Source organism: Octopus bimaculoides, chromosome 1 (genome assembly GCF_046866305.1).
Source record: "Octopus bimaculoides isolate indiv1 chromosome 1, ASM4686630v1, whole genome shotgun sequence".
NCBI classification, from domain to species: domain Eukaryota; kingdom Metazoa; phylum Mollusca; class Cephalopoda; order Octopoda; family Octopodidae; genus Octopus; species Octopus bimaculoides.
Genome location: NC_142928.1, coordinates 22,329,366 through 22,356,865, shown reverse-complemented (window position 1 = coordinate 22,356,865; position 27,500 = coordinate 22,329,366). Strand labels below are relative to the sequence as shown.

The following is a 27,500-nucleotide window of genomic DNA, read 5'->3' as shown; positions in this document are numbered from 1 at the left end:
TGCTAGGTCACTACACATATGCCTCTTTCTGTATGTGTATGTTTATGTATGAATGTATGCATTATGTGTATTTGTAAACATGTAGTTATAGACATACTCTCAGTTCTTGTAAATATGGCACCTATGCTTTGTAGATATTGGTGAATAATGGTGGAAGTGGCAGTGCTCCCACCTCCCAACACAGTCTCTACCAATCCTAACATTCCACAGTTCCTTACCAAACCTTTTAACTTTCTCCTATGAACTTTCACTAAATAATTCATTGTTCTGACCGATCCTAGTGGCACTTCCCCTTCACCACCTCGCTGCAGTTGATTTTGTTATCATGTTTAAGTCCCTTTGTTTCCAGATCCTTCACCCATCTGCCTGCTTTTTGCCCACCCCACTCTTCTCTGCCATCCTGCCATCTATTTGATAACCCCTTTCCTATGAACCTCCAAACCTCCCCTCCATACAACCTCCATCTTCATACCTACCCTTTATACATTTTTGTCATTGTGTTAAGACTTTTATCTATTCCTTCTCTCCCTGTCTCTCTCTGTCTGTCTATCAGTCTCTTTTTTCACTCTCTCCCATACACACAACCGCATATTCACCCCTCATCTCCCTACACAACACTCAACTACACATAGGCACATATAGACACGCTAACACGTACATCTAACACATATACACTAACACACTAACACATATACAAATACCTATACAAATTAAAACAAGCATACACAAAATCACACACACACACACACACTCAAATATATACATGCACAAATACACACACTAATTCATGCACATATCTATGAAGACATAAAATCTCACACAAGCATACTTTTACACAAAGACATACACCTACAAATTCCAAATCCATACAAATATAAAAATACATATTTTGTTTTAAAAAATGGAAGAAGGAAGCAGAAAAGGAAAGAGGAAGGAATCCATTTCAATGTATGTTTTTGTTCAGTGAAACATTATATTGTTACACCAGGCTATGGGAACATGTTGTTTCCCCAAATACTTTCACATTATTCCTCATGGTTACACACTTTGACTGAATTCTTTCCTCTGTAGTTCATCACTTCCTCCATTCCAACTCCCTCCTCTACACAGTATCATTTCTTTTCTTCATCAGTATTAATTATCAAGAAGTAATATTTATCCTCACTTCACTATGGATGTCCTATTTGAACAAACTATACTTCTGTAGTTACCATGAGAGAAACATTCATATTAGTATTTTGGTGCAAAATACATTCTTGTTTATATCACTAGCAGAGAGACAAATCCCCACTATCTCCAGTACTGAGACCACCAGATGACATAATTTCAACCTTGTTTGGTTTTGTCAATGATGCACTGGCATAGCTAGAGTGTGTGTTGCCTGGGATGGCCCTTCTGTTTGCTGCCCCTGGTCTCCACAAAAACACATATTACCTACAGCAATAGCCAACAACAGGATGAAAGGTGTCACCCGAGGTGGACCACCCCTCACTACACTAGTGTAATGATGGACATTTGACCACTAGAGGTAACAGTGATTCATCTCCCTGCCACCGATATATAGATTGACAGTGCCAGAACAGGTGCTGGTGTCGTGATTAGCCAGTTAGCTTGTTAAAGAATATACATTAGAGACAGAAGCAGTATTGATACCAAGAGATAATATCTATCCCCACTTAAATGTGGGTACTCTATTAGAATAAACTATACTATGTATCTTTCTCTGTATAAAAGGCTATCTCACCATATTTCCCTAGAAATTCTCTAAGTAATACCTTTCCTCCCTCTGCAAGTAACATCATCATCATCATCCCCATCATTTTTACATCTACTTTTCCATGCTTGCGTGGCTCAGATGGAATTCTGTTGTGGTAGATATTTTTATGGCTGGATGCCTTTTCTATCACCAACCCTCACCTGTTTTCCACAGAAGGTAAAATTCTCAAATTACCAGAAATGTTTCCATGGAAGGTTAGGAACGAATAACAGGGACCTTTGTTTACAACAATCATATGATGTCAAGGCAAGGAGACAGTAACACACACACACACACACACATACAGACACACACACGCACACACATGCACATGCACACACACACACACACACACACATGCACGCACACACACATGCACAAATATGCATACACACGCACACACATACATGATGGGCTTCTTTCAGTTTCCATCTATGAAATCCACTTACTCACAAGACTTCGGTCAGCAAAGAGCCATAGAAGACACTTACCCAAAGTGTCACACAGTGGAATTGAATACAGAACCATTTGGCTGGAAGGTAAACTTCATGCCATGCAGCTATGTATGGACCTCGCTTCTGTCTACCAAATCCACTCAAACACCCACAAAAAAAAGACTATCTTCCTTTCATTTTTTTTTTCTTTCCAGTGTTCTTTTACCCCACTTTCCATTGCAAATACTCTCTCTCTTTCTCTCTCCCTCTCTTCTTCTTCCTCTTCTTCTTCTTCTCTGATCTTTACTAAGCTTATTTCAAAGAGGAGTTTTCTTGCTAAAACAAAGTTGTCGTGTCTTCTTGTGAAGAGATATAATAATAATAAAAGGAATAACATTTTAAAAGCAAACGTCTAAAACCATAAAATAAACTGACTTTACCTGCAAACTTCCATAGTCATAAAGTGCAAAGTTATCAGGGTTGAAGATATCGTTGCTTTCCTTCTTGTAGGAAACCATTGTTCCCAAACTAGAAACATCCGAAGTTCTCATCCAAAAAGTGATGGTGATCTCTTCGGGATTAGGGAAAAACCAAACCTGAACATAATTTGTTATGGCTTCATGTTTAAACACCAGATCAAAATTGGGGCTGACCTCTGAAAGGAATAATATAATTAATGAATTCTTTCTAATGAGAAAATTATATTGACACATGAATGTGAAATGAGTTCACTGATATTTATTTTCTTTGCAATTAGTCTACCATTATAGAATGATGATTTAATGAAGTGTGATATTTTATAAGTCAAATAGAAATGAGCGCTATGCTCAAAATTAGAATATAACAGCTGCAATTTCTGTAATGATGATGATGATTAGGGCTTTGTCCCCACTGCTTATTTTATCACTTCTGTTCCATACCATTAGATGTACATATGTGTACGCATGTGAATTTTCTCTGTTTATGTATAGCAATGTCAATGGTGCTTCACAGTTGCATCACCTAACTACACTATCAAGGATCAATGTGAAAGAAGAAATTATAAACAATTAGGATAATTTAAAGTGGGAAATACAAAGGTTGTGGACAATGAAGAGAGTAGACATGATACCAATAGTAATTGGTGCACTTGGAAGTATCAGCACTCAACTACCAACATGGCTGGAAAAGATGGGTTTCAAGTGTGAAGGTAGAACACCTACAAAAATCAACATTGCTTGGAACTGCAAGAATTTTTTGCAGGGTTTTTGAAACATGACCAGTAAATAAGTGTCACCTTAGACTGCTGGCTGTGGACAGCTGACACTTTCCATCATAACCAACAAAATAAGCTGTGAGTTTTCATATAATAATAATTATTATCATTGTTATTATTATTAAAGCAGTGAGTTGGCAGAATCACTAGCACACTGGGCAAAATGCATAACAGTATTTTATCCTCCTGTGTGTTCTGAGTTCAAATTTCACCAAAATCAACTTTGCCTTTCATCCTTTCAGGATGATAAAAGAAGTACCCGTCAAGCTCTGGGGTCGATGCAATCAACTTATCTCTCTCCCCCAAAATTTCAGGCCCTGTGCTTATAGTAGAAAGGATTATCGTTATTATTATTATTATTATTATTAGTAGTAGTAGTAGTAGTAGTAGTAGTAGTAGTAGTACTTACTACTACTACTATAATAGCTGCAAACACATACCTACACAGCCTCCAATATACTCCTCAACTTGTAACTTCAAAAGTCTTGCCAACATCTACTGGGAGGATTCTGTTTCACAATGGCTGTGATCTAATAGAGATCCTTCACACCATCCGATGGCATAACAAGACACTATACAGGCATGACAACCAATAACTTCAAGGAAAATTTACACAGCATATACACTCCTTCAGGTGCAGGGATAGAGAAAACTTCACCCCTTATTTTATCTGGAGACTCAATGACCATAAGAATGACATCCCCAACATCAAATGAAGTATCATTGATAGGTCACCACCATACTCACCTGGAACTCACAACTGACAATGCTACCTTCACAAGAGTCTACACACACCCCTTTTGGATGAGATAACAAGAGATCGAGATACCTGGAACCTTGCTGTACTCAAGAAGCCTGTCCTCCACAGTAGAAGTATCAAGTCTGCATGCCCTGGTGAAGAGGATTGGCCCTCAAGTGTCCTATGCTGATTCAATATAAGCACTCATGCTGGTGTTGCATAAAAATGCTCATGCTGGTGCAACATTAAAAGCACCTTGCACATGCTGTAAAGTGGTTGGTGTTGCGAAAAGCATCCTACCCTAGAAACCAAGCCAAATCAGACTGGAACCTGGTGCAGCTCTCTGGCTTGCCAGCTCTGGTCAAACTGTCCAACCCATGCCAACATAGAAAACAGACGTTAAATGGTGCTGCTGCTGATGATAATGATATGTATATATATATTAATATATATAAACAATATATGAGTATATGCATATATATCTACGTGTATGTATATACGTTCATCTACATGTACATATAGATACATAACTGGGCACATGACGTGGCAAAAGAACATGGACAAAATGGTAAACAAGGTGCAACAAACAAGCAGGCCACATAGAAACATCCCCTTCATCAGCTGCCACCATTAAAACTCCGATGTTTCAAAGAATTAAGGCAGTACGCATTGTTAAAATGGTTCTTCCCACGAACACAAATTAAATTGTTTTCGTGGAGGGTAGTGGCGGACGGAAAACAAGACAGGAAAACGAAACGGTGAAATAAACAAACAATATATATATATATATATATATATATATATATATATATATATATATATATATATATAAATGTATATGCAGGATGCGATGGGTAAATTGTCACCCTTTTATATTTTTTATTTCATGCATGCACATTGTTTTTGATTTTATCAACTACACAACACGGTAGGGTGAGTTGGGCACCGTCTGTGAGAAAAACAGCACCATGTCTCAATTCACTCTGCCGGAAATTTGGAAACGACATGCTGTACTGCTTGCAGCCCTCTTGAGTATTATGTGTGGGGTGCAGTTGAATGAGAGACCAACAAAACACATTGTAACACCAAAGATGAACTGAAGGCAAGGATTATGACAGTATTCACCAAACAAGGAGACCGTCCAGAAAACTTGCAGAAGATTCCCAAGTCATCTGGGATTTTATTGAATAAATTTACTCTTTAGTATTTCAAGATATTTACATGTAATTTTGGTTAATATATTTATTAAAATGGGATGTCAGTATTATTTTCATTTTTGTGTAATTTAGACAACAGTTTATTCACTTCATCTTGTATATATATATATATATATACATATATCATCATCATCATCATCATCATCATCATCATTGTCTTCGTTTAACGTCCGCTTTTCATGTTGGCATGGGTTGGATGGTTTGACTGAGGACTGGCGAGCCAGAAGGCTACACCAGGCTCCAATCTGATCTGGCAAAGTTTCTACAGCTGGATGCCCTTCCTAACGCCAACCACTCCGAGAGTGTAGTGGGTGCTTTTACATGCCACCAGCATGAGGGCCAGTCTGGCGGTACTGGCAACGACCACACTCGAATGTGGTTTTTCACAGGCCAATGATATTTTTAAGCTTAAAGCTTATAAGTGATCATCATGTATTGACTAAAGAAAATAGTTTAGTATTGAGGTATATAAGCCCTCAATGGAAAAAAGTGGGTTTTCTGTACACATGAGACTCAAACCCATATCTCTATAAGAGACTCTTTTCTTTAGTCACGACATGGTGATTGCTTATAAGCTTTAAGCTTATAAATATTATCATTATTTACAGAATTGTCACTCAACACTGCTACTCAATTTATTGCAGAAAATGCACACACACACACACACACACACATACACACACATGCATACACACACACACACACACACTCATACACATGTGTGTGTGTGTGTGTGTGTGTGTGACCCTTCTGTCCGGCATTCGCCATGATAGATTGCTGACCACTACACATATTTGCTTTTTTTTTCTCTCCTTGTTTCTTTCTGTGTACCTTTCTATTGAAGAGCGTAGGCTCGAAACGTTAAAGACTTTCTCGTTATATTAATACATCCATTTGTTGTTTACACCACCTGTATTTGTTTGTTGTTTTTCGTGAATTCTCCCAATATATATATATATAAACAACTCACCTTGTTGACAGTTCTTGCCAGCGTATCCATCAATACAGGAACAATGATAGTCATTGAATAGGTCAATACATTGTCCACCATGTTTACACCTCTGAAACTTACATTCATCAACCTCGTTTTCACATTTTTGTCCTGAAATAGAAGACAAATATTACATTTTGCAAACATTATTCATAAAACTTTCTCAATCGCTCTTTCCATATTCTATATGTGTGTATGTTTGTGTATATGATTGAGTAGTGTGTGTGTGTGTGTGTGTATTTGTATGTTTGTATATGCCACCTCCCACAAACAGAACAGGATCACAGGAGCACAAAGAAAATGCGAGTTGCACAAGTCCAGAACCAACTCCTCACCTTCATTGCCAGCAGACAGCCAGTGCCCAACCTGCAGCAGAACCTTCTAAGTATGCATCAGCTTGATTGACTACAGCCAGATGCACTGTGACACATCTTCTTTTTACATGTGATATCCTTGGGTATCATTGACAATGATGGACAAACATTATTATTATTATAATTGCAATGTCTATCAGTAAGCAGACGTTTCTTTTTTGTCTGGGTGATTAGCTTTTATTTATCTGATAGTTTGAACCAGCATATCTCAGATGATTGTGGCCTGGTCATTGTCTTATACCTTGTTGTTGCTGTTATTATTATTATTATTATTATTATTATTGAATCAGAGAGCAGTGCATGCCATCAAGGTGACAAGTTACCCATCATGATTACCTGTCTGATAAGGGTACACTAGGCACATGCTTCACAACCATATGTGCACAGAATGGAGATCTTATATCAAGATAAACAGTGCATGACTTTGCAGTGGGGGGACCCAATTAAAATTTTCTTCTGAATAAGAGTTGTTTAAGGATGTTGAACGAAACACCCATGTTTCCAGAGGTAAATTATTCAAATCCCAAAGAATTCCACTCAACACATGGCTATGATGCTCCCCCACTACTTCTGCTCATGATCAGAGATGCACAGTTACCAAGGGACATGCTCAACTGACAAGCAAATCTGTGGTAGAGAATATTTGCTGTAACTCATCTTTTACATCAAGACAAAATATACATATGATAACAGTTCCAATTTTATTATTATCGTTATTATTATCATTATTATAATTATTATCTTCTCTTTAACACAGGTTTTGTTGGAGCTCCTGGAGTCTTGCATGCATAATGGTCTTACTACCTACAGCCTACAGTACCATGCCATTTGTTCTTTTCAGTAATCTAATACTTTCCTGATTATTCTGGCTGTGCCAAGGAGGCAAACCTTTTGTAACAGTTCTACTGGGCTCTCTATTCCAATTTCCTTGATGCCTTCTCATACTGTTCCCAAGGACTCAACAATAACTGACACTATCTTCACCTTCTTCATTTTCCACAGCTGGGCCATTTCACACTTAGAGGGTTGTATCTATCTTTTTGCCTTCGTTCTTGACTATTCGTGGGTCAAAAGGGCATGCAACATCAATTATATAGCATATGTGGTACACCTTGACCACCACCACCACCAGGTCCAGTCTGTTATGCTCTAGCACTTGATATGTTTGGATTGGGAAATCCCAGAGGATTTTGCTAGTCTCTCTAGCCCTCACTTTTTCGCACAGTTTCCAATGTAGCCCTTTCACTACCTGGTCATGTCGCTACAACTTGTAATGGTTTTGGGCAGGTCTAGGGCATTCATTCGTAATATGGGCAATGGTTTCATCCACTCTATTGCACATTCAGCTCAGTGGAAACACTTACTCATTCCTCAGTTTGACCCTGCAGTTTGTGGCCAGAGCTTGGTCCTGTGCTGCCAATATAGTACTCTCAGTCTCTTTTTTCAGGGTTCCTTTCATCAGCCAGGCTCAACTATTTTTTACAGAAACTTCTGTTGTGGCTACATGGAATTGATTGCATAGTCTCTTCTTGCGTAATTCTTCTACATGTTCTTTTTGTACTTCATCCTTTGTTTTCCTATTTTCTCTGCTCTCAATACTCCCGTGTTCCTAACTGTCACTAGCAAGGTTTCCTTACTTTGGGCTAGGTATCTCATTAAGCTCTCAAGTTTGATATGCACGCAGTCTTCCACACTTATCAGTCTCCTTCCTCCATTTGCTCCCTTGATGTATAGGCGATCAGTGTCTTCATGAGGATGATGTATAGGTGATCCAACTTAAACAAGGACACTGTCCTGAAGAGTTGCAGGAGATTCCAAAGTTGTTTGGAGGCCGTGGTTGAAGCCAATGGCGATTTTTAAAACAAATTTTCTCTTTAATATTTCAAGATATTTTTATGTAATTTTGGTAAATATATCTGTTAAAATGAGATGTCAATGTTATTTTACTTTTTGTGTAATATAGACACAATTTATCCACCGCACCCTGCATATATATATATATATATATATATATATGTGTGTGTGTGTGTGTGTGTGTGTGTGTGTGTGAGCATATATGTATACTTCCATGTAGATTTATGTGTATGAGTATGAGTATTTACATGTGCACATGTATGTGTGTGTGTGTGGTTGTCTGTTCATATATGTGCATGAGAGAGAGAGAGAGAGAGAATATAATAGATTTTGTAAGAGTTAGAGTGACATAGAGAAGGGAGGAAGAGGGAAAGGAGAAAAGAGGAGAAAAACTCAGGTGAAAGAGAGGAGAGAGGAGAAAAAGAGAAAGTGCAAGAAATTGTGAAAGAGTGTATGTGAGAGGGAGAGAGAGAGAGAAAATGTCTGTGGCTGCGTATCTTCTCATTTAAATGATAAAATGTTATCTTACCAGTGAAACCAGGCAAACAGTCGCAGACTGGAAAGTTTAATGAATTCTTGCAGGAACCACCATTCAAACACTGATGAGATCTACATTGGTCAATTATCTGATTACAATGTCTGCCTAATAACGGATACATAAAGAACAATCCATCAAAATCTTCATTTCTGTTTCATTATTATTATTATTATTATTATTATTATTATTAAGTGAGAGAGCAGTGCATGCCATCAAAGTGACAGTGAAATATATATATAAAAATATATATCATCATCATCATCATCATCGTTTAACGTCTGCTTTCCATGCTAGCATGGGTTGGAAGATTTGACTGAGGACTGGCCAGCCAGAAGGCTGCACCATGCTCCAATCTGATCTGGCAGGGTTTCTACAGCTGGATGCCCTTCCTAACGCCAACCACTCTGAGAGTGTAGTGGGTGCTTTTACGCACCACTGGCATGAGGGCCAGTCTGATGGTACTGGCAACAGCCACACTCAAAAGGTGTTTTATATGTGCCACCTGCACAGGAGTCAGTCCAGTGGCACTGGCAACAACCTCACTTGAATGTTTTGTTCACGTGCCACCAGCACATATAAAAATATATATACATACATATATATACATGTATATACACACATATATGCATAAAGATAGCTAGATATAACTAGATATACATTTAACATAGAATAAAGGTATTATAAGGCAAATGATATACTCACCAGTAAATCCAGGATCACAATGACAGCGGAAAGTATATCCCAGATGTTCACAGACACCATGATGGGAACAAGGAGAAGAATGACAGTAACTAAATTCAGTCTCACAATATTTACCACTGAACTGTTGTGGACAATAACACTTGAAACCATTCAATTGATCTTCACATGATCCATTATTTTTACAAGGAGAAGTATCACACTCATTGATCTCCTCTTCACACTGATGACCTGATGAAACGGGAGCAAACAAGAGTAAAATTGAATAAATAAGTAATTGATTGCGTTACTTAATCAATCCCAATTATTGTTATTAGAAGAGAAAGGTATGTCGGAAGAAAGTAATTCAACAACGCGGGTTGATGAACCGTAAGACGTGTGGCCAGAACCTCCTGGAAAATAACCATAGCGAGGGACATTCCACAGTTGAATTAGAACAGTCACAAACAGTGAAAGAAGACATGCACCCAACACCAGAGCTGAAGACACCTCCGAAAAGGGGTGGCCCCGCCACGTCAAAACGGTAGAGGAGTAGGGGCCGAAACCGGACGTGGTTCCTCCTGATGATGTCTTGAGCTAACTGGATCCTATAAAGGAGCTGTTGTGGTAGCAGACCACGAAACATGGTTGAAATTCCTTACCAAAAGCCTTTTCAGGGCTATGTCTATGGTCATATTACATAGAATCATAAGTTTTGAATTAAGATCTTCCACCAAAACTTTAGTCACAATTTATGTTCCTAATGCTAACTTAATAATTACTAAGTTATTTTACTTAGATGAGTTACCACTTGGGAAACCTAGGTGTGGTAAGCTTCACTTTTTAAACAGAACCATGGTTGTGTGGTCAAGAAGCTTGCTTCCCAACTATGTGGTATTGAGTTCAATTCTACTGCATGGCACCCGGGACAAATGTTTTCTTCTATAGCCCTGAGCCAAGTAAAGCTTTGTGAGGAGATACAGATACTATCTTTGCTCTCTTACCCTTAACCGAGAACATCCAGAATGTGACAGATGGAGAGAGAGAGAGAGAGAGGAAGAGAGAGGGATCTGAATACAATCCTGAAGGATGGGAAGAAAAGCAGACTTCAGCAGGATTTGAACTCAGAATGCAGTGAACTGAAACAAATACTGCAATACATACTGTCCAATGCTCAAATACCTTCTATGAATTGATCACACTCACACACACACATACACACATGCATACACACAAATATGTACACACACTAACACACAGGTAATAGATAGATAGACAGACAGACGGACAGACAGACAGACAGACGGACGGACGGACGGATGGACGGATGGACGGACAGACAGACAGACAGACAGACGGACGGAGACGGATGGACGGACGGACAGACAAACAGACAGATAGATAGATAGACAGACAGACAGATAGATAGAAAGGTAGATAGACAGACAGACAGACAGACAGATAGATATAGATACAGTTGTGTGTGTGTGTGTGTGTGTGTGTGTGTGTGTGTGTGTGTGCATGCGTACAGAGCATCACCATCAGACAGACAGCGTTGGTTTTTTTTCCAGTCTTCTGTGAAAAACATGTCTGGTCATGAGAAAACATTACCTTGCTTGGAAACAGGTAAGGGTTGGTGACAGGAAGGGTATCCAGCTGTCGAAAATCTGTCTCAACAAATTTGATGTAATCCGCACAAGCATGGAAAAGCAAATGTTAAACGGTGATGTGAATATTGGGTTGGGGGAAGGAAGAAGATTATTGTAGACCTGACCTGGATGCTTGCAGCAGAATCAAACTCTTGTAAAGTCACCCACGGCCCATTTGGTGTTATTAAGTTGATTAATGGATCAAGTTAATCAGCCAAGTTGTTAACTTTATTCTTCCATTCTTTTGCTGGTTCTATTCATTGGATTGTGGCTATGCTAAGGCATTGTCTTCAAAGGATTTTTTTTTTGTTTGGTTGATCATATTGATTGACCCTTCTCCCAATACTTTGAATAGTACTACTTATTTTATCAATCTCAAAGGAAGATAAAATGTAACATTGACTAGGTGCAAAGGGAGGCAACTGTGATAGTTTGAAACACCACAAGGCATTTCCATTTGATGAAGTGATTTTTGCCATCCATAGCGGGCGAGGTCTTTGCCAATGCCGCTGGACTGGCTCCCGTGCAGGTGGCACGTAAAATACACCATTTTGAGCGTGGCCATCGCCAGTACTGTGTGACTGGTCCTCGTACCGGTGGCACGTAAAAGCACCTACTACACTCTTGGAGTGGTTGGCGTTAGGAAGGGCATCCAGCTGTAGAAACTCTGCCAAATCAGATTGGAGCCTTGTGTAGCCATCTGGCTTGCCAGTCCTCAGTCAAATCGTCCAACCCATGCTAGCATGGAAAGCCGACGTTAAACAATGATGATGATGAGTGACAATACAAATATAAAAACATTCATACATACATACATACATACATGCATACATACATACATACATACATACATACATACATACATGCATACATATATACATACATACAAACATACATACTTACACAAACATATGCATACATACACACATATGTATATCATCATCATCATCATCATCATCATCATCATCATCATCATCATTTCATGCCCATGTTCCATGAGTTGGATGGTGTGTCAGTGTGTAGTTTGAGAGAGAGACTTTGTTCTTTCTTTCATTGGTTCATTGCTCCCAGTAGACATTAAAAATAAATGAAACCAACCTGGCTGAAACCACCTCTGGCTTTGTAGTACAAATGTCTTGTTTTCATAAGTTTTGAATTAAAATCTTCCACCAAACCTTAATCACAATTTATGTTCCTAACACTAGCTTAATGATAACTAAGTTATTTTACTAAATTCTTTGTTATATCTAAAATTAAGTGAAAGACACACAGAGCATCTCAACAGAAATATGATAACAAAGGGGTTAAAGTCACCATGATATTTTAAACCCTTTTGATACCAACCTGTCTGAAACCGCCTCTGGCTCTGTAGTACAAATGTCTTGTTTTCATAAGTTTTGAATTAAAATCTTCCACCAAACCTTAGTCACAATTTATGTTCCAAACACTAGCTGAATGATAACAAAGTTATTTTACTAAATTCTTTGTTATGTTTAAAATTAATTGAAAGAAGCACAGAGCATTTCAAAATAAATACGATAATGAAAGGGTTAAAACCTAATTTACATACCTGTGTATCCTGGACGACATTTACAAGTAAATCTGAAGATTCCATCATAGCAGGTTCCTCCATTATAACATTTGTTCTTCAAACATTCATCAATATTTGTTTCACATTGTTTACCTTCATATCCATCCGAGCATTCACAGGTGAAATTGTCATAGTTATTGTGACAAATGCCATTGTTCTCACATACAGATGAGGATGATCCTGATTTTTTACAGTGGTCTTTATCTGTAGAGTTTTTTAAAAAAATTGAAGCAAGGATATGCATAAGGATATTTCGGAGGTATACTTACCAGGCAAATGATTACATCTGTGGCTCTATTGAAACTAAAACAATTGCAGTATGAAAGACATATGTTAGTCACTCAAAAACACACAGAGATTGTTTATTTTACTGGCACCATAAGATAAATTTTTAAGAAAAGTTAACACTCTTTGTGTGTTTTGGAATGGCAAATACATAAAGATATTACGTAAGATACACAATGACAAATCTTTGATGAAGCAAAACTTGGATAACTAAAGTCATTCTTTTTTAGATTTTCTGATAGAAATAACTGGCATGCAATTGGTTACAATAACAAATGTTCCAGTTGATCAGATCAACAGAATAACCTGATCATGAAATTAACTTGCAAGTTGCTGAGTATTCCACATACCCTTAACGTAGTTCTCAGGGCGATTCAGCATGGCACAGAATGTGACAAAGCTGGCCCTTTGAATTACAGGTGCAACTCATTTTTTGCTAGCTGAGTGGATTGTAGCAACATGAAATAAAGTGTCTTGCTCAAGGACACAACAATACACCACCAGGTATCAAACTAACAACCTTATGATTATCAACCAAATACCATTACTACTAAGCCGTGTGTCTTCACTCAGATAGAAATAAAATATAAGCAATTACATTGTGGAAGAGCCATTTTAGTTATAAAAGCAGGGCGGACTGAGCTGTCGGTCAATCAGGCACTGCCCAAGGGCCTGGAACTCTAAGGCACCCTCGCTCTATATGTTAACTCTACTAAAGCACACCTTCAAAGGGGCCTGGTAAACAGTTATGCCTGAAGGCCCTTAAATACTCTCAGTTCGCCCCTGTATAAAAGTGTTAAACTTACTTTAATTACATTTCAAAAGGCATTATTTACATTTCTATGATACATCATCATCGTCATCATCGTCGTTTAACGTCTGCTTTCCATGCTAGCATGGGTTGGACGACTTGACTGAGGACTGGTGGACCAGGAGGCGACACCAGGCTCCAATCTGATTTGGCAGAGTTTCTACAGCTGGATGCCCTTCCTAATGCCAACCACTCTGAGAGTGTAGTGGGTGCTTTTACGTGCCACTGGCACGAGGACCAGTCAGGCGGTACTGGCAACGGCCACACTCGAAATGGTGTATTTTACATGCCACCTGCACAAGAGCCAGTCCAGGGGCACTGGCAATGATCTCGCTCGAATGTCTTTTCACGTGCCACTGGCACAAATGCCAGGGAGGCGACGTAGTGCCGGGGAGGCGATACAAACTTTCTATTTTAAAGGTGATGTTAATTAAAACCCTCCATCTAAAATTTCATGTTAATTTATGTTCCAAACACCAGCTTAATAATAGGTAAGAGGTTTTATTAAATTTTTTGTCATTTTCAAAATTAATTGAAACGAAGGCCATCTATTTCTACAGAAAGGTGATAACAAAAGGGTTGAAGAGGGAAAATAAAGTTACTTACATAAACATTGATGGATTGATTTTGCTCCCAGTTGTACACTCTTGCTATTTGATGGACATAGGAAGCATACTTTTGATTTCTTGTTTGGTTGGTAAGTATATTTTGGACACAGTATACAAGGTTCCAACCCTGTTTTGCTATTATAACTGCCAGGAGAGCAAGGTGCTGATTGGGAGGGAAATGATATGGTGTTTCTTTTAAGTTATTTACTGGAAATATTCAGGCAAACTAACGCACACACACACATGCATCCACACATGCATACACACACACACACACATACCTACATGCATGCACACAGACACATGCACATGCACACACACATACATGCACACACACATCCACACACACACATGCATGCACACACATGCACACACACACACACACACACACACACACACACATATCAGCTTAATAAAGTTTCATACACACGCACCACACATGTAGTTACATACATAGATACATACACAAGCATATACAGGCATGTGCACAGGCATACATACTTACACAGAGAGACATAGGTAAACATGTACATACACACAGCCATTCACTTTAACATATAGATATATACATACAGAAGCATATGTACATGCACTCATACATTCATACATATACACACATACATTCACAATTCATACATAGATATGGCAACTAAGTCACAAATTCATACGTAAGCACACACAAATATACTTATACATAGATACATAGATACATAGACGTAGTAACAGTGGTTCCTAATAACAATCATCATCATCATCATTTAACGTCTGTTTTCCATGTTGGCATGGGTTGGACAGTTTGACAGGAGCTGGCTAACTGAGGAGCTGCCTGGGCTCCATATTTGTTTGGGCATGGTTTCTACAGCTCAGTGCCCTTCCTTATACCAATGGTAAAATGATGAAGAATACAGTGAAGTTCCTTATTTTCTAGTTTTCCTTGTCTTCTCCATTTTGTTCCCTTAGGCAAAACTCTCGACTTTATTAGTTGACAAACAAATATCAAAGTGACAGACAATTGACAAGAAATGAACATGAACATGAATATAGGCACAGGAGCGGCTGTGTGGTAAGTAGCTTGCTTACTAACCACATGGTTCGGGGTTCAGTCCCACTGTGTGGCATCTTGGGCAAGTGTCTTCTACTATAGCCTCGGGCCGACCAAAGCCTTGTGAGTGGATTTGGTAGACGGAAACTGAAAGAAGCCCGTCATATATATGTATATATATATGTGTGTGTGTGTGTGTGTGTGTGTTTGTGTGTCTGTGTTTGTCCCCCTAGCATTGCTTGACAACCGATGCTGGTGTACTTATGTCCCCGTCACTTAGTGGTTTGGCAAAAGAGACTGATAGAATAAGTATTAGGCTTACAAAGAATAAGCCCTGGGGTCGATTTGCTCGACTAAAGGTGGTGCTCCAGCATGGCCACAGTCAAATGACTGAAACAAGTAAAAGAGTAAAAGAGTATGACCGTGTGATTGGGAAGTTTGCTTCACAACCAAATGTTGTTGGATTTGGTCCCACCACACAACACCTTGGATACGTGTCTTCTTCTATGATCACATAAGTGGAATTTAGTGGGTAGAATTTGTGACAAGGACTAATCATCATTTAATGTCCAGGTTCCATTCTGGTATGGGTCGGAAAGTACGACAGGATTCAATGGACCCAAGTGTCTGCTTTAGCATGGTTTCTATGGTTGGATGCCCTCCCTAAAACCATTTACATTACGGAGTGAACTGTATGCTTTATTTGTGACACTGGCACTAGTGAGGTGACCATGCGACTTGTATGACTATGAACCCTGAGGGTAACAATAATACAGCAACTACATAGTTATGCACCTGCCCAGGTCAGAGGGAAAATTACTCTTAACTCTAAACTTTATCATCATTGTCGTTGTCGTCTTCATTGTTACTGTATTTGTTGTCATCATCATCATCATCATCAGCAGCAGCAGCAGCAGCAGCATCACTATCTATTTTCCATACTAGCATAGGCTGGATGGTTTCACAGAATCCAGTGAGCTGCTGGGGCCACATCAAGTCCCAATGTTAGCTTTGACATGGTTTCTATAGCTGGATGTCCTTCCAAATACCAACCACTGTACAGTGTATACTGGTTTATTTCTTTTCCTGCCATTGACACTGGTGAGGTCATCAAGTAACTTGCTAGACAAGAAAAGAACTGGAAGAAGGTAAAAAGAGTAAAATGTAAAAGCCTCCTCAGCTGAATGGCAGAAGGGCATATTTGATAGAAAGGAGAATGGATGATGGTTCAATGCCAGGTGTTGAGAGGCTGAAGTGTGATAGAAAGACAAGCCTAGGCAGTAAGCTGGCAGAAACGTTAGCACGCTGGGTGAAATGCTTAGCGGTATTTCATCTGCCGTTACGTTCTGAGTTCAAATTCCGCTGAGGTTGACTTTACCTTTCATCCTTTTGGGGTCTATAAATTAAGTACCAGTTACGCACTGGAGTTGATCTAATCGACTTAATCCGTTTGTCTGTCCTTGTTTGTCCCCCCTATGTTTAGCCCCTTGTGGGCAATAAAGAAATAAGAAAGACAAGCCCAGGTGTCTTGTTATAGAGGAGATACAAGGCTACCCTGCATTATATAACAATGGGTGGTATGTGAAGTAAAGGAATATTGACCTGATAAAAATGCTGGTGTTAAATCATGTGGTTTATGCTTGTAGTATTGTGTCAAGTATGTAAAGCTACAAACAACTACATTTTGAGATATGGTTGGACTCTTGGGCAAAATCCTCAAGTCTTAACTCTAGCAAGCAGCAAAGAAAACAACTTACTACTGCAGTTTGAGAGGTGGGCTGATCCAAATGTAGTGGTTATTGAGGAACCAGGACATATATGACATGAAGTAGCATTGTAGTTCTCTTGATATGTGGAAAGTTCACATTGTTGGCAGGGAGAAAATCCATTACTGGAGAAAGTGCCTGGTCGACAGAAATCTGAAAGAAAGCAGAAATGGATATGAAAATGGTTTGGTTAATAACAATTATTTTAATAAAAAACAGGCTCATTTATCCTTTAAGTTTGTCCAAATCTGACAGTTTTAGTTATTTTGTGTCATCAGATGAAATTCAGAATTAGACCTTCTTTTAATTTCATTAAAAGAAGGAAAATACAAGGGACTTTTAGAAAATCTCTTTTAGAAAATTCTAATAAAAAGTAGAAGCTGTTCTATATAAAATGACAAATGGAATCTAATCTGTTGAAATTATTCTAAAGAAACTTTCCTACTTAAACTGTCTTATACAAACTACCCTAGAGAAACATCCTCTATAAATTTTCAGTAACAAGATAGGAATCAATGATTTTATATTTCAAAACCTGTGTAAGTTAACTTGGTTTTCTGTCTATTAAGGATTGATACAATAAACTCTAGATTCACTATGAAAAGAAGATGTAACTCAGAGAAAGTGGAGAAATACATTTTGAGACTTTTGAAATAAGAATTTACTAATAGTTTAGCTTTGAGCTTGGAGGTGTATTCATGCTGATGTGAAGCTGAGATTTCATTGATAAAACATGTTTGCTATAGTCACTTGTAGCAGAGAGTAGACAAGAGAGAGAGAGAGAGTTTATTAATTACTAGCATTTATGGAAGACCCAGCATAAAATATGTAAGAAAATGTTTGAAATCCTAACTCAAAACAAATCTAATTCTCTTGCTTATAATAGGGAAAGTTCAGCTCCTATCTAGTGAGGGTGGCAATCAAAGTACTATGCCAGAATAGGGTGCTTTGAACAATGCCACATTGATCAACTCCATAAAGAGTGTGCAGGTTGCTACACCAAAGTTCATGACTAGCCCTCACAAGTAATGAATACATTTGTCTGTCTCATCTGTCAAGATTAATGTCAGTTGCAGACATCATGAGAATCATACACGTTTACCAGAAAAAGAAAGAAGATCCATCAGTTCATAGAAGTTATTTAAAGAAAACTATTTGATAGAAATTGTATTTAAAAACAGATTAATGGTAAAAGTCTAAATGAATTAGTCCATCTAAAATCTGTCCAATAGAAGCTGTCATATAGTATTTTTCTTACAAAAAATATTTTATAGGAACTGTTCTATATAAACTGTTTCATAGAGACTATCTTAAAAAACCTATTTTACAAAAATTGGTCCATAGAAACTAACCTCTGAAAATTTTCCTATCAAAACTGTATTATAGAAATGGTCTATCGAAATCTCCTACAGAAAGAATACAATAGAAAATATTCTACATATAGGAGAGATTCTATTGAACATTTACACAGAAACTGTCTAATTTAAACTGTTCCATAGAACCTCTTGTATAGAAGCTTTTCTATAAAAACTGCTTGACAGAAACTGTCCTGTGTGAAATTTCATACAGAAACTCTGTAAAAGAAACAGTCCTATAGAATTGTAATGTCTTACAGAAGCTACCTAACAGAAAAAATTCTATATAAACTGCTTTCATACAATTTACTATAATCATGTATAAACATGCACAAACATTATGTAAATCTTCATATAGAATTTTTGCATGAACTGGCATTGCAAATAGAGATGGTACAGAAACAATTGTAACTTGTAATTAAAGATGTGTAAAAGAATTTTCTTTGTCTTCTTCTTTTCATCCATTTTTCCCGAGCATCAAACTCATACACTTGCTTGTTGTTCATACACCTTTCTTCATCTATTATTTTTCTATAAATTTCAACTACATCATCATCATCATCATCATCATCATCATCGTTTAACATCCGCTTTCCATGCTAGCATAGGTTGGACGATTTGACTGAGGACTGGTGCAACCGGATGGCTACACCAGGCTCCAATCTAATTTGGCAGAGTTTCTACAGCTGGATGCCCTTCCTAACGCCAACCACTCAGAGAGTGTAGTGGGTGCTTTTACGTGTCACCCGCACGAAAACGGCCACGCTCGAAATGGTGTCATTTATGTGCCACCTGCACAAGAGCCAGTCCAGGGGCACTGGCAACGATTTTGTGCGAAAACCCTACAAGGCCAGTCAGGCGGTACTGGCAATGGTCACGCTCAGGATAGTACATCTTATGTGCCACCCGCACAAGAGCCAGTCCAGGGGCCCTGGCAACGATCTCACTTGGCTTGCCGGGTCTTCTCACGCACAGCACATTTCCAAAGGTCTCGGTCAGTAGTCATCGCTTCAGTGAGGCCCAATGTTCGAAGGTCTTGCCTCACCACCTCAGCCCAGGTCTTCCTGGGCCTACCTCTTCCACGGGTTCCCTCAACTGTTAGGGAGTGGCACTTTTTCACGCAGCTATCCTCATTCATTCTCACCACATGTCCAAACCAGCGCAATCGTCTCTCTTGCACATCACTACTGATGCTTCTTATGTTCAGCTTTTCTCTCAAGATACTTACACTCTGACGGGTATGCACATTGACATTACACATCCAGCGGAGCATACTGGCTTCATTCCTTGCGAGCTTATGCATCTCCTCAGCAGTCACAGCCCATGTTTCACTGCCATGTAGCATGGCTGTTCGTACACAAGATATATATATATATATATATATATAAAACAAGTGAGAGGACAACAAACAGATGTATTAGTTTGACGCTCAGGAAGAATGGAAAAGTCTTTGACGTTTTGAGCTTACACTCTTTGACAGAAAGGGATGAGAGGGGGGACAAAATGGAAAGAGAAAGAAAAAATGGAGAGAGAAAATATGTCGAGATTGACACTTTAACATGATGAAAACATTTTACATATTTACAGGGGTTGGACAAAATAATGGAAATACATAGTATCATAGCATCATAATTTTGAAATATCTATAAAATCGTCAAAAGCTTGTTTATTTTTATGTTTTTTGATTTATTATTAGTGTTGCTTAATATATTTTGCTAAAATTGCTGTTTCTTCTCAGATATCATCAGAAAAAGGTAATTAAAATTCATTAAAATGACAGATCTATCGGACTTTCAAAGAGGTCAAATTGTTGGTGCTCGTATGGCAAGTGCTAGCGTAATGAAAACAGCTGAAATGTTTGGTGTATCAAGAAGTACTGTCTCAAAAGTAATGACAGCCTCTGAGGAAGAAGGGAAAACCTCCTTGTCAAAACAAAACTCCTGAAGAAAACAAAAACTTTCAGATAGGGACTGTCGGATTCTTACGCAAATTGTTAGAAAGGATCACAAAAGTACAGCTTCCAAAATTACTGCAGAGCTTAATGACCACCTCGAGAACCCAGTTTCCACAAAAGCTATTCACCGGAAGCTGCACAAAACTGGATTTTACAGGAGAGCTGCAATCAGAAAACCACTACTTTCAAAAACAAGTGTCGCAAAGCGTTTAGATTGGAGTAAAAACATACAGAATTGATCCCTAGAGTAGTGGAAGAATGTTATTTTCTCAAACGAGTCATCCTTTACCTTATTTCTGACTACTGTCTGAGTATACCTGTGGAGACAGCCTAAAGAAGCATTTGACCCAGACTGCTTTCTTCCAATTGTTAAACATGGAGGAGGATCTGTGATGATTTGGCGGTGCTATATCTTGGAAATCCACCAGCTCAATGATTTCCCTTCATGGCAGAATTAATAGTGAAGACTATTTAAGCATTTTATCTGATCAAATTCATCCTATGGTTTCGGAACTGTTTCTGGAGAGAAACACAATCTTTCAAGATGATAATGCACCAATTCACACAGCTAAAGTTGTTACTGAATGACACGAGGAACATTCTAGTGAAGTTGAACACCTTACTTATCTGGCCACCACAGTTCCCAGATCTCAATATTATGGAACATTTATGGTGCATTTTAGAAAATCAAGTAAGGAGTCGATATCCTCCACCATCATCACTACAAGAACTGGAGACTGTTTTAGCTGAAGAATGGACAAAAATTCCTTTGGAAACAATTCAAACTTTGCAAGAGTCCATACCTCGTAGAATGCAAGCTGTAATTACTGCCAAAGGTGGTCCTACCCCATATTAAAATAAATTTGTTTTAAATTTTAAGGTGTTTCCATTATTTTGTCCAACCCCTGTATGTGTGTGTGTGTGTGTGTGTGTGTGTGCTTGCATGTGTGTGTGTATGTACGTATGTATGTATGTATACACATATACAAATAATAATACAACACAAAGACATACCTCGGCAATCATCTCTAACCTTGGATTTTGTTTTTATTGTACTGGTCCCTGGAGGGCATTGCACACAACTTTCCTGTCCTTCTTTATCTTGATATTCTCCAATAGGACATGGCTTACAGCTATTATTTCTATAGAAGTGGCCAACAGGACAATCCACTGCAATAATAAGCAACTGAAGTATCACCAAATAGTATAAAGGTAGATTGCATGGAACCACAAGACAATATTTTGAGGAGTTAGTTATCAATGCAGATTATAGTCATAGGCATTTAAGTGTATCCCAGGGGAAAATATGTTTCTGGAAATATATTCCTTAAAATATAATAATCTACAACTAAAGAAATATTTTATGCAGTATCTTAGGTTTGTGGCACTCCTAGACTTCTGGAATATCTATCAACCATCTTATGCTCAAAATGATGAGGTTAAATTTATTTAGTTGCTCATTAGTAGCCTGAATTAGTTCTCTTCCTTATGTTTTTTAGTTTAGTGGTTCTCAACCAGGGTCTATGTAAGATTTTATTGTTAAAATTAACGAGCAATAATTTTCATTATACTTTTACAATACACAAAAGATTTTAATCTTTTTATACAATTCTTAATAATATTCAATTATAAAAATACAGTAAGGTTTTCTTTTATCTATAGTGTGAATGTCAATGGAGGTCAGTAGAATAAAACAGGTACCAAAGGGGCCCATAGGCAAAAAATGGTTGAGAAGCACTGATTTAGTTTACTTTATCTGCCACCACTAAGACCGCAGTGGAACACTGTCACACCATGGAGCCAGTTAAAGTAGTACATGACCTGTTACATTTATACAAGATTTAGGAGGAAAAAATTACTGGAAGTAGGGATGTTTAAGCCTTTTGTTAAATGCATTAATCCTGAAAAGGAAGCAGTTTCAGCAAATAGTCACAGCTGCAATACATAAATTATATATCAAGAACTTATTATGTTTCTCATATGATCCTTCACATGAAGTGGGTATCTGTCAGTGAGATAGAACTCATTCAGGTGCACTACAACTCATCAGGAAAAGTAACCAAAAGTGCATGAATAGTACAGAGGATAATGCACAAGAAGTGTGCATTTTTATCTTTTTTATTTCATTCCATTTGCTTGGAAAATTTGAAAACTTACATTTATAAATAAACTAAGGACCATTTCCTTCATTTCTTCTGACTAACCTTTATTATTATCATTGCTGATATACTTTTCTGTACTCTACCAAAAATGTTATATATATATATATATCACTTTTAAGTATCTTTACAGATATTCTATAGAATTTAGTTCCAGCACTGCAAGTTATGATTCATATACGAATGTAATCAATGTGATTGAAGATATGTAATGAGTGTATATGCACATTTCAGAAGTTATTGCTCTTCTTTCAGTACCACATCCAAACCATTAACCAGCAATGAACTTATAGCTTAAATAACCACTAAATTTAGCAGTTTAACACTATTGGACAGACCAATTTACATGCTAAACACATTCCAGGCAACTGGCATGTATGTATTAATTGCTGGTAGGGACATTGTCTTTCATTTTGAAACCATAATATACTACCAAGTATATTGTGGATTATAAGTTAATACTGTGTTCTACATTTTGTGTTAGCAGTGCAATTCAGTCACTTTTTAAGTTATCTCTACAGATTTTCAATAGTATTTAGAGCCAGCACTAAAAGTAACAATTTGTATATGATTACATTTATGTAAACAATGAATAATGAAATAAAAAGAATGAAGAATCAATGTAGAAAACCAGATATACTCACAGCACATCTTTGTTGTAGAAGACTGAACAGTTACCATATTTTTGTCTCCACAGTTTGCCTGAATTTCAATTTTTCCACTGGAATATTGTGCTACTCTTAGATCACCAATGAGATTACTAACATTAGATGTTATATTTAAACCATCTAGTTTCTTTATCTCAAGGTTTATTTGTCCTAAAATTCTTCGCAGCTTAAACTGTTCCTTTTCTGTAATGTTGTTTTTCTGTATTACACCAACAATTTTAAACCGTATCTTTAAGACTTGAGCAACACTTGTTTGGTCACGTTTATATAATCTAAATCTCTTTGTATGGCTTGCATCTCTTCTCTTACGTTCTTGATTTTCATGACATATTACCTTAATATCCTCTACACTGCACTCTGCTTTACTGCAGTATTTATCAATATGGTCAGTTAACTTGCTATGGAACATACCACGGATTTGGTCATGTGCCTTCATACAATCTCCAGTGAAGTAATAGTATTCAAGCATTGCCTCCATGGCAGCAGCACCAGGAATGTGAACAGCTGTGGAAGAATTTACGAAAAGATTAAGCTGAGAAGTTAGATCGGTCATAAAAACCTGCAACCCATGGGACTTTCTAAATGATGTGCCCAAAGTTAAATTACCTTCAATTTTATTAGTAATGTGATCCAGCTGATAATTAATCATGTTTTTATGTGGCCTGCTTCTTGAAAAAAAGTTGCTCATCCTTGACTTGATTTAATATGATAGAATAAGGCAACGAACTGGCAGACTCATTAGCAGGCCAAGCAAAATTCTGAGTTCAAATGTTGCCAGAGTCAACTTTGTCTTTCATTCTTTCAGGGGTTGATAAAATAAGTGCTAGTTGAACACTAGAATCAATGTAATTGAATTAGCCATCCCACCAAAATTGCTGGCCCTGTGCTACAATTTGAAATCAAAATTAATGACAGCATAAGGCTGGCAGAATCATTAACTTGCTGGGGAAAATACTCACTAGCATTTTATCCATCTTCACATTCTGAGTTCAAATTCCACAACTTTACCTTTCATCCTTTTGAGGTCAATGAAATAGGTACCAGTTGAGCACTGGGGTCAATGTAATCAACTTACCCCTACCCACAAACTTGCTGGCTTTGTGCCTAAATTTGAAACCAATTTTCATGGCAGCATCTGAAGAACACAATGTAGTTCTCAACTCACTAAACAATTTCAAAAACACCTTTGAGATGTCAGAAGACACTTGCCCAAGGTGTCACGCAGTGGGAATGAACCCACATGGTTCCAGGTTCATTCCCACTGCATGGCACCTTGGGCAAGTGTCTTCTACTATAGCTTTGGGCCGACCAAAGCCTTGTGAGTGGATTTGGTAGACGGAAACTGAAAAAAGCCCGTCATATATATGTATATATATGTGTGTGTATATGTTTGTGTGTCTGTGTTTGTCCCCCCAACATCGCTTGACAACCGATGCTGGTGTGTTTACGTCCCCATAACTTAATATGTGTTGTATCAATATATCAATATGTATGTGTCGTTGGCTTATGGTATTTTTGGAATATGATAATGGAACCCTATAATACTATAATATCCTGTGATATTGTAGTTCAGTGAAACTACTAACCCATGATACTATTGTACTATGATATTATTTATCTATAATATCATTTCCCTACAACGTTGCTATCTTATGACACTGTTTTTCTCTGATATTCTAGCTCTATGATATTGTTTTCATATGATATTGTCATACTGCAGTACTGTTGCCCCAGGTAACCATGTATGTCATCTATAACTAGACACCTGCACTTGTCCCCACTAGCATACTTTCCCCTCTTGACTCTGGGTTTAAAGCTGCCTCCTCCTCTCAAATACTCCCTCTCCTACTTTGCTGGCAGGGTTTTTTTCTTTTCCTTTTTCTTTCTTGCAATTTACCTGGTGATCTCACAATTGCCAGTAACATAAAAAGTGCACCCAGTAGATATAGTAAAGTGGTTGGCATTAGGAAGGACATCTAGCCATGAAATTCATGCCAAAGCTGACATTATAGTGCAACACAGCCCTGTAGTTCACAAGATCTTGTAAAACTGTCCAACCCATGCCAACATGACTTTAATGAGGATTATGATTAGAAGGAGGATAACAATGATGTTGATGATGATGATGACAATAATGATGATGACAATAAGAACAACAATGACGATAATGATGACGAATGTTTTTGCTACATCAAACATCGAAAATGAATATTAAAAAGGCTCAATTGTAATTTCTTCTTATTCCATTTTCATCTAAAGTGGATATCCACCACTACAATAACTGAAACAAGTCCCATTAGCAATTATAAAATATATTTGTCTCCTTCTACCATTAAAAACAAACCTCTCTAATTCAAGTTTCTTTTTATGATTACACAAACATCTGTGTTATGTCAAAACATCTGTATAATGTCTCATTGTATATTTCCCAAAACTGAAAGCTAAATACTAAAAACTCCTTATCATAAATGTTGCTCTATTAACATCATTTATAATTAATCATATGTCTGAAGTTAATCTGTGCAAGTTATTTCCACTCTTTTTCTGTTGAAGAGACTGTGAACAATTGCTATGAGATACAGAGTGTTTCTCAATGTTTAAACCAAATACTTCAAGGAACAAGCTTTGATATTTGTTAAGAGACATTTTAAATACAGTCTGGCAGGAAATGGTATGCTCTTCAAAATTTACCAATGGCCTTGATACGAGCTTCTTAAACCTTAGCTGCTGCTATTTTTACACAGTTCCCATTCTGGCAGGGAACCCACACCTATTTTTCCTCTTTCCTGAACCCTTGTAGTCACTAGCAGCAACATTCTGTGTGGCAGTCAAGGAAATCCTACTTGGCTTAGTGTGATTGAATAAAGGGAAACTAAATAGACAAGAACCTCATAAACATTCCTTTTTCCTTTTTACTTTCACTTGTTCAACCATTAGACTGTGGCCATGCTAGTGCACTGCTTTGAAAAATTTTTAGTTGAATGCATTTTTTTAAAGCCTGGTACTTATTCTTTCATTCTCTTTTGCTAAGTTGTGTGTGTGTGACAAAGTGGATTCATTTGTTCCATCAACTGAATTACCTTCCTCTGAATTAACATATAAGTAGTTGAATATTCCACAGACATGTATGTAATTTCAATGCAATTCTTAAACAGAATCAGTATGGATCTATGAAGATGATCAACCTAATGCCCACAGATACTACAGACTACACTGTAATCATCCCAAGAATACAAACTGTGATCTTAAGAGACACATGATATGGGGAAACACAACAAATATGATTCTGGGTTCAAACCCACTACACTGCCCTCTCTTCTCAACCTTGGGTTGACCAACATCAGAAGAAATAAACACTGTAGACGAACACTTGTGTGTGTGTGTGTGTGTGTGTGTGTGTGTGTGTGTGTGTGCATGTGCAAGTGTGTATGAGTGTCTATGTTTGTCTCTGTATGTCTGTGTGTGCCTGTCAGTGTATGTGTGCGTGTGTGCATTATGTGTTTGAGCATGTGTGTGTGTCTATGTATGTTTGTGTATATGTCTGTGAGTATGTGTGTCTGTCTGTCAGTGTGTGTGTGCGTCTGTCAGTGTGTGTGTGCACATGTGTGTGTGTGTGTGTGTGTGTGTGTGTGTACTTGTGCAAGTGTGTATGAGTGTCTATGTTTGTCTCTGTATGTCTGTCAGTGCGCATGAGTGTGTGTGTGTGTGTGCTGTCAGTGTGTATGTATGTCTGTCTGTGTATGTGTGTGTGTGCATTATGTGTTTGAGCATGTGTG

The 27,500-nt window shown here is 37.8% G+C and overlaps 1 protein-coding gene across 2 annotated transcripts in view; it reads right to left on the bottom strand.

Moving 5' to 3' along the window:
• The window catches only part of LOC106878075 (sushi, von Willebrand factor type A, EGF and pentraxin domain-containing protein 1), a 163,008-nt gene that overhangs the window by 24,658 nt on the left and 110,850 nt on the right, over nt 1-27,500 (bottom strand). For both annotated transcript variants that reach the window (XR_016241142.1, XM_089349371.1), the window contains exons 11-19: nt 23,701-24,228; nt 21,912-22,067; nt 17,580-17,741; nt 14,779-14,943; nt 13,056-13,280; nt 9,861-10,088; nt 9,150-9,263; nt 6,372-6,503; nt 2,631-2,845 (exon numbers count right to left, since the gene is read on the bottom strand). Coding sequence is in view for 1 of the 2 variants with exons in the window: in XM_089349371.1 (XP_089205497.1) it covers nt 2,631-2,845; nt 6,372-6,503; nt 9,150-9,263; nt 9,861-10,088; nt 13,056-13,280; nt 14,779-14,943; nt 17,580-17,741; nt 21,912-22,067; nt 23,701-24,228 (1,925 nt within the window). In the remaining variant the exon portion in view is untranslated. The remainder of the gene's footprint in view (nt 1-2,630; nt 2,846-6,371; nt 6,504-9,149; nt 9,264-9,860; nt 10,089-13,055; nt 13,281-14,778; nt 14,944-17,579; nt 17,742-21,911; nt 22,068-23,700; nt 24,229-27,500) is intronic.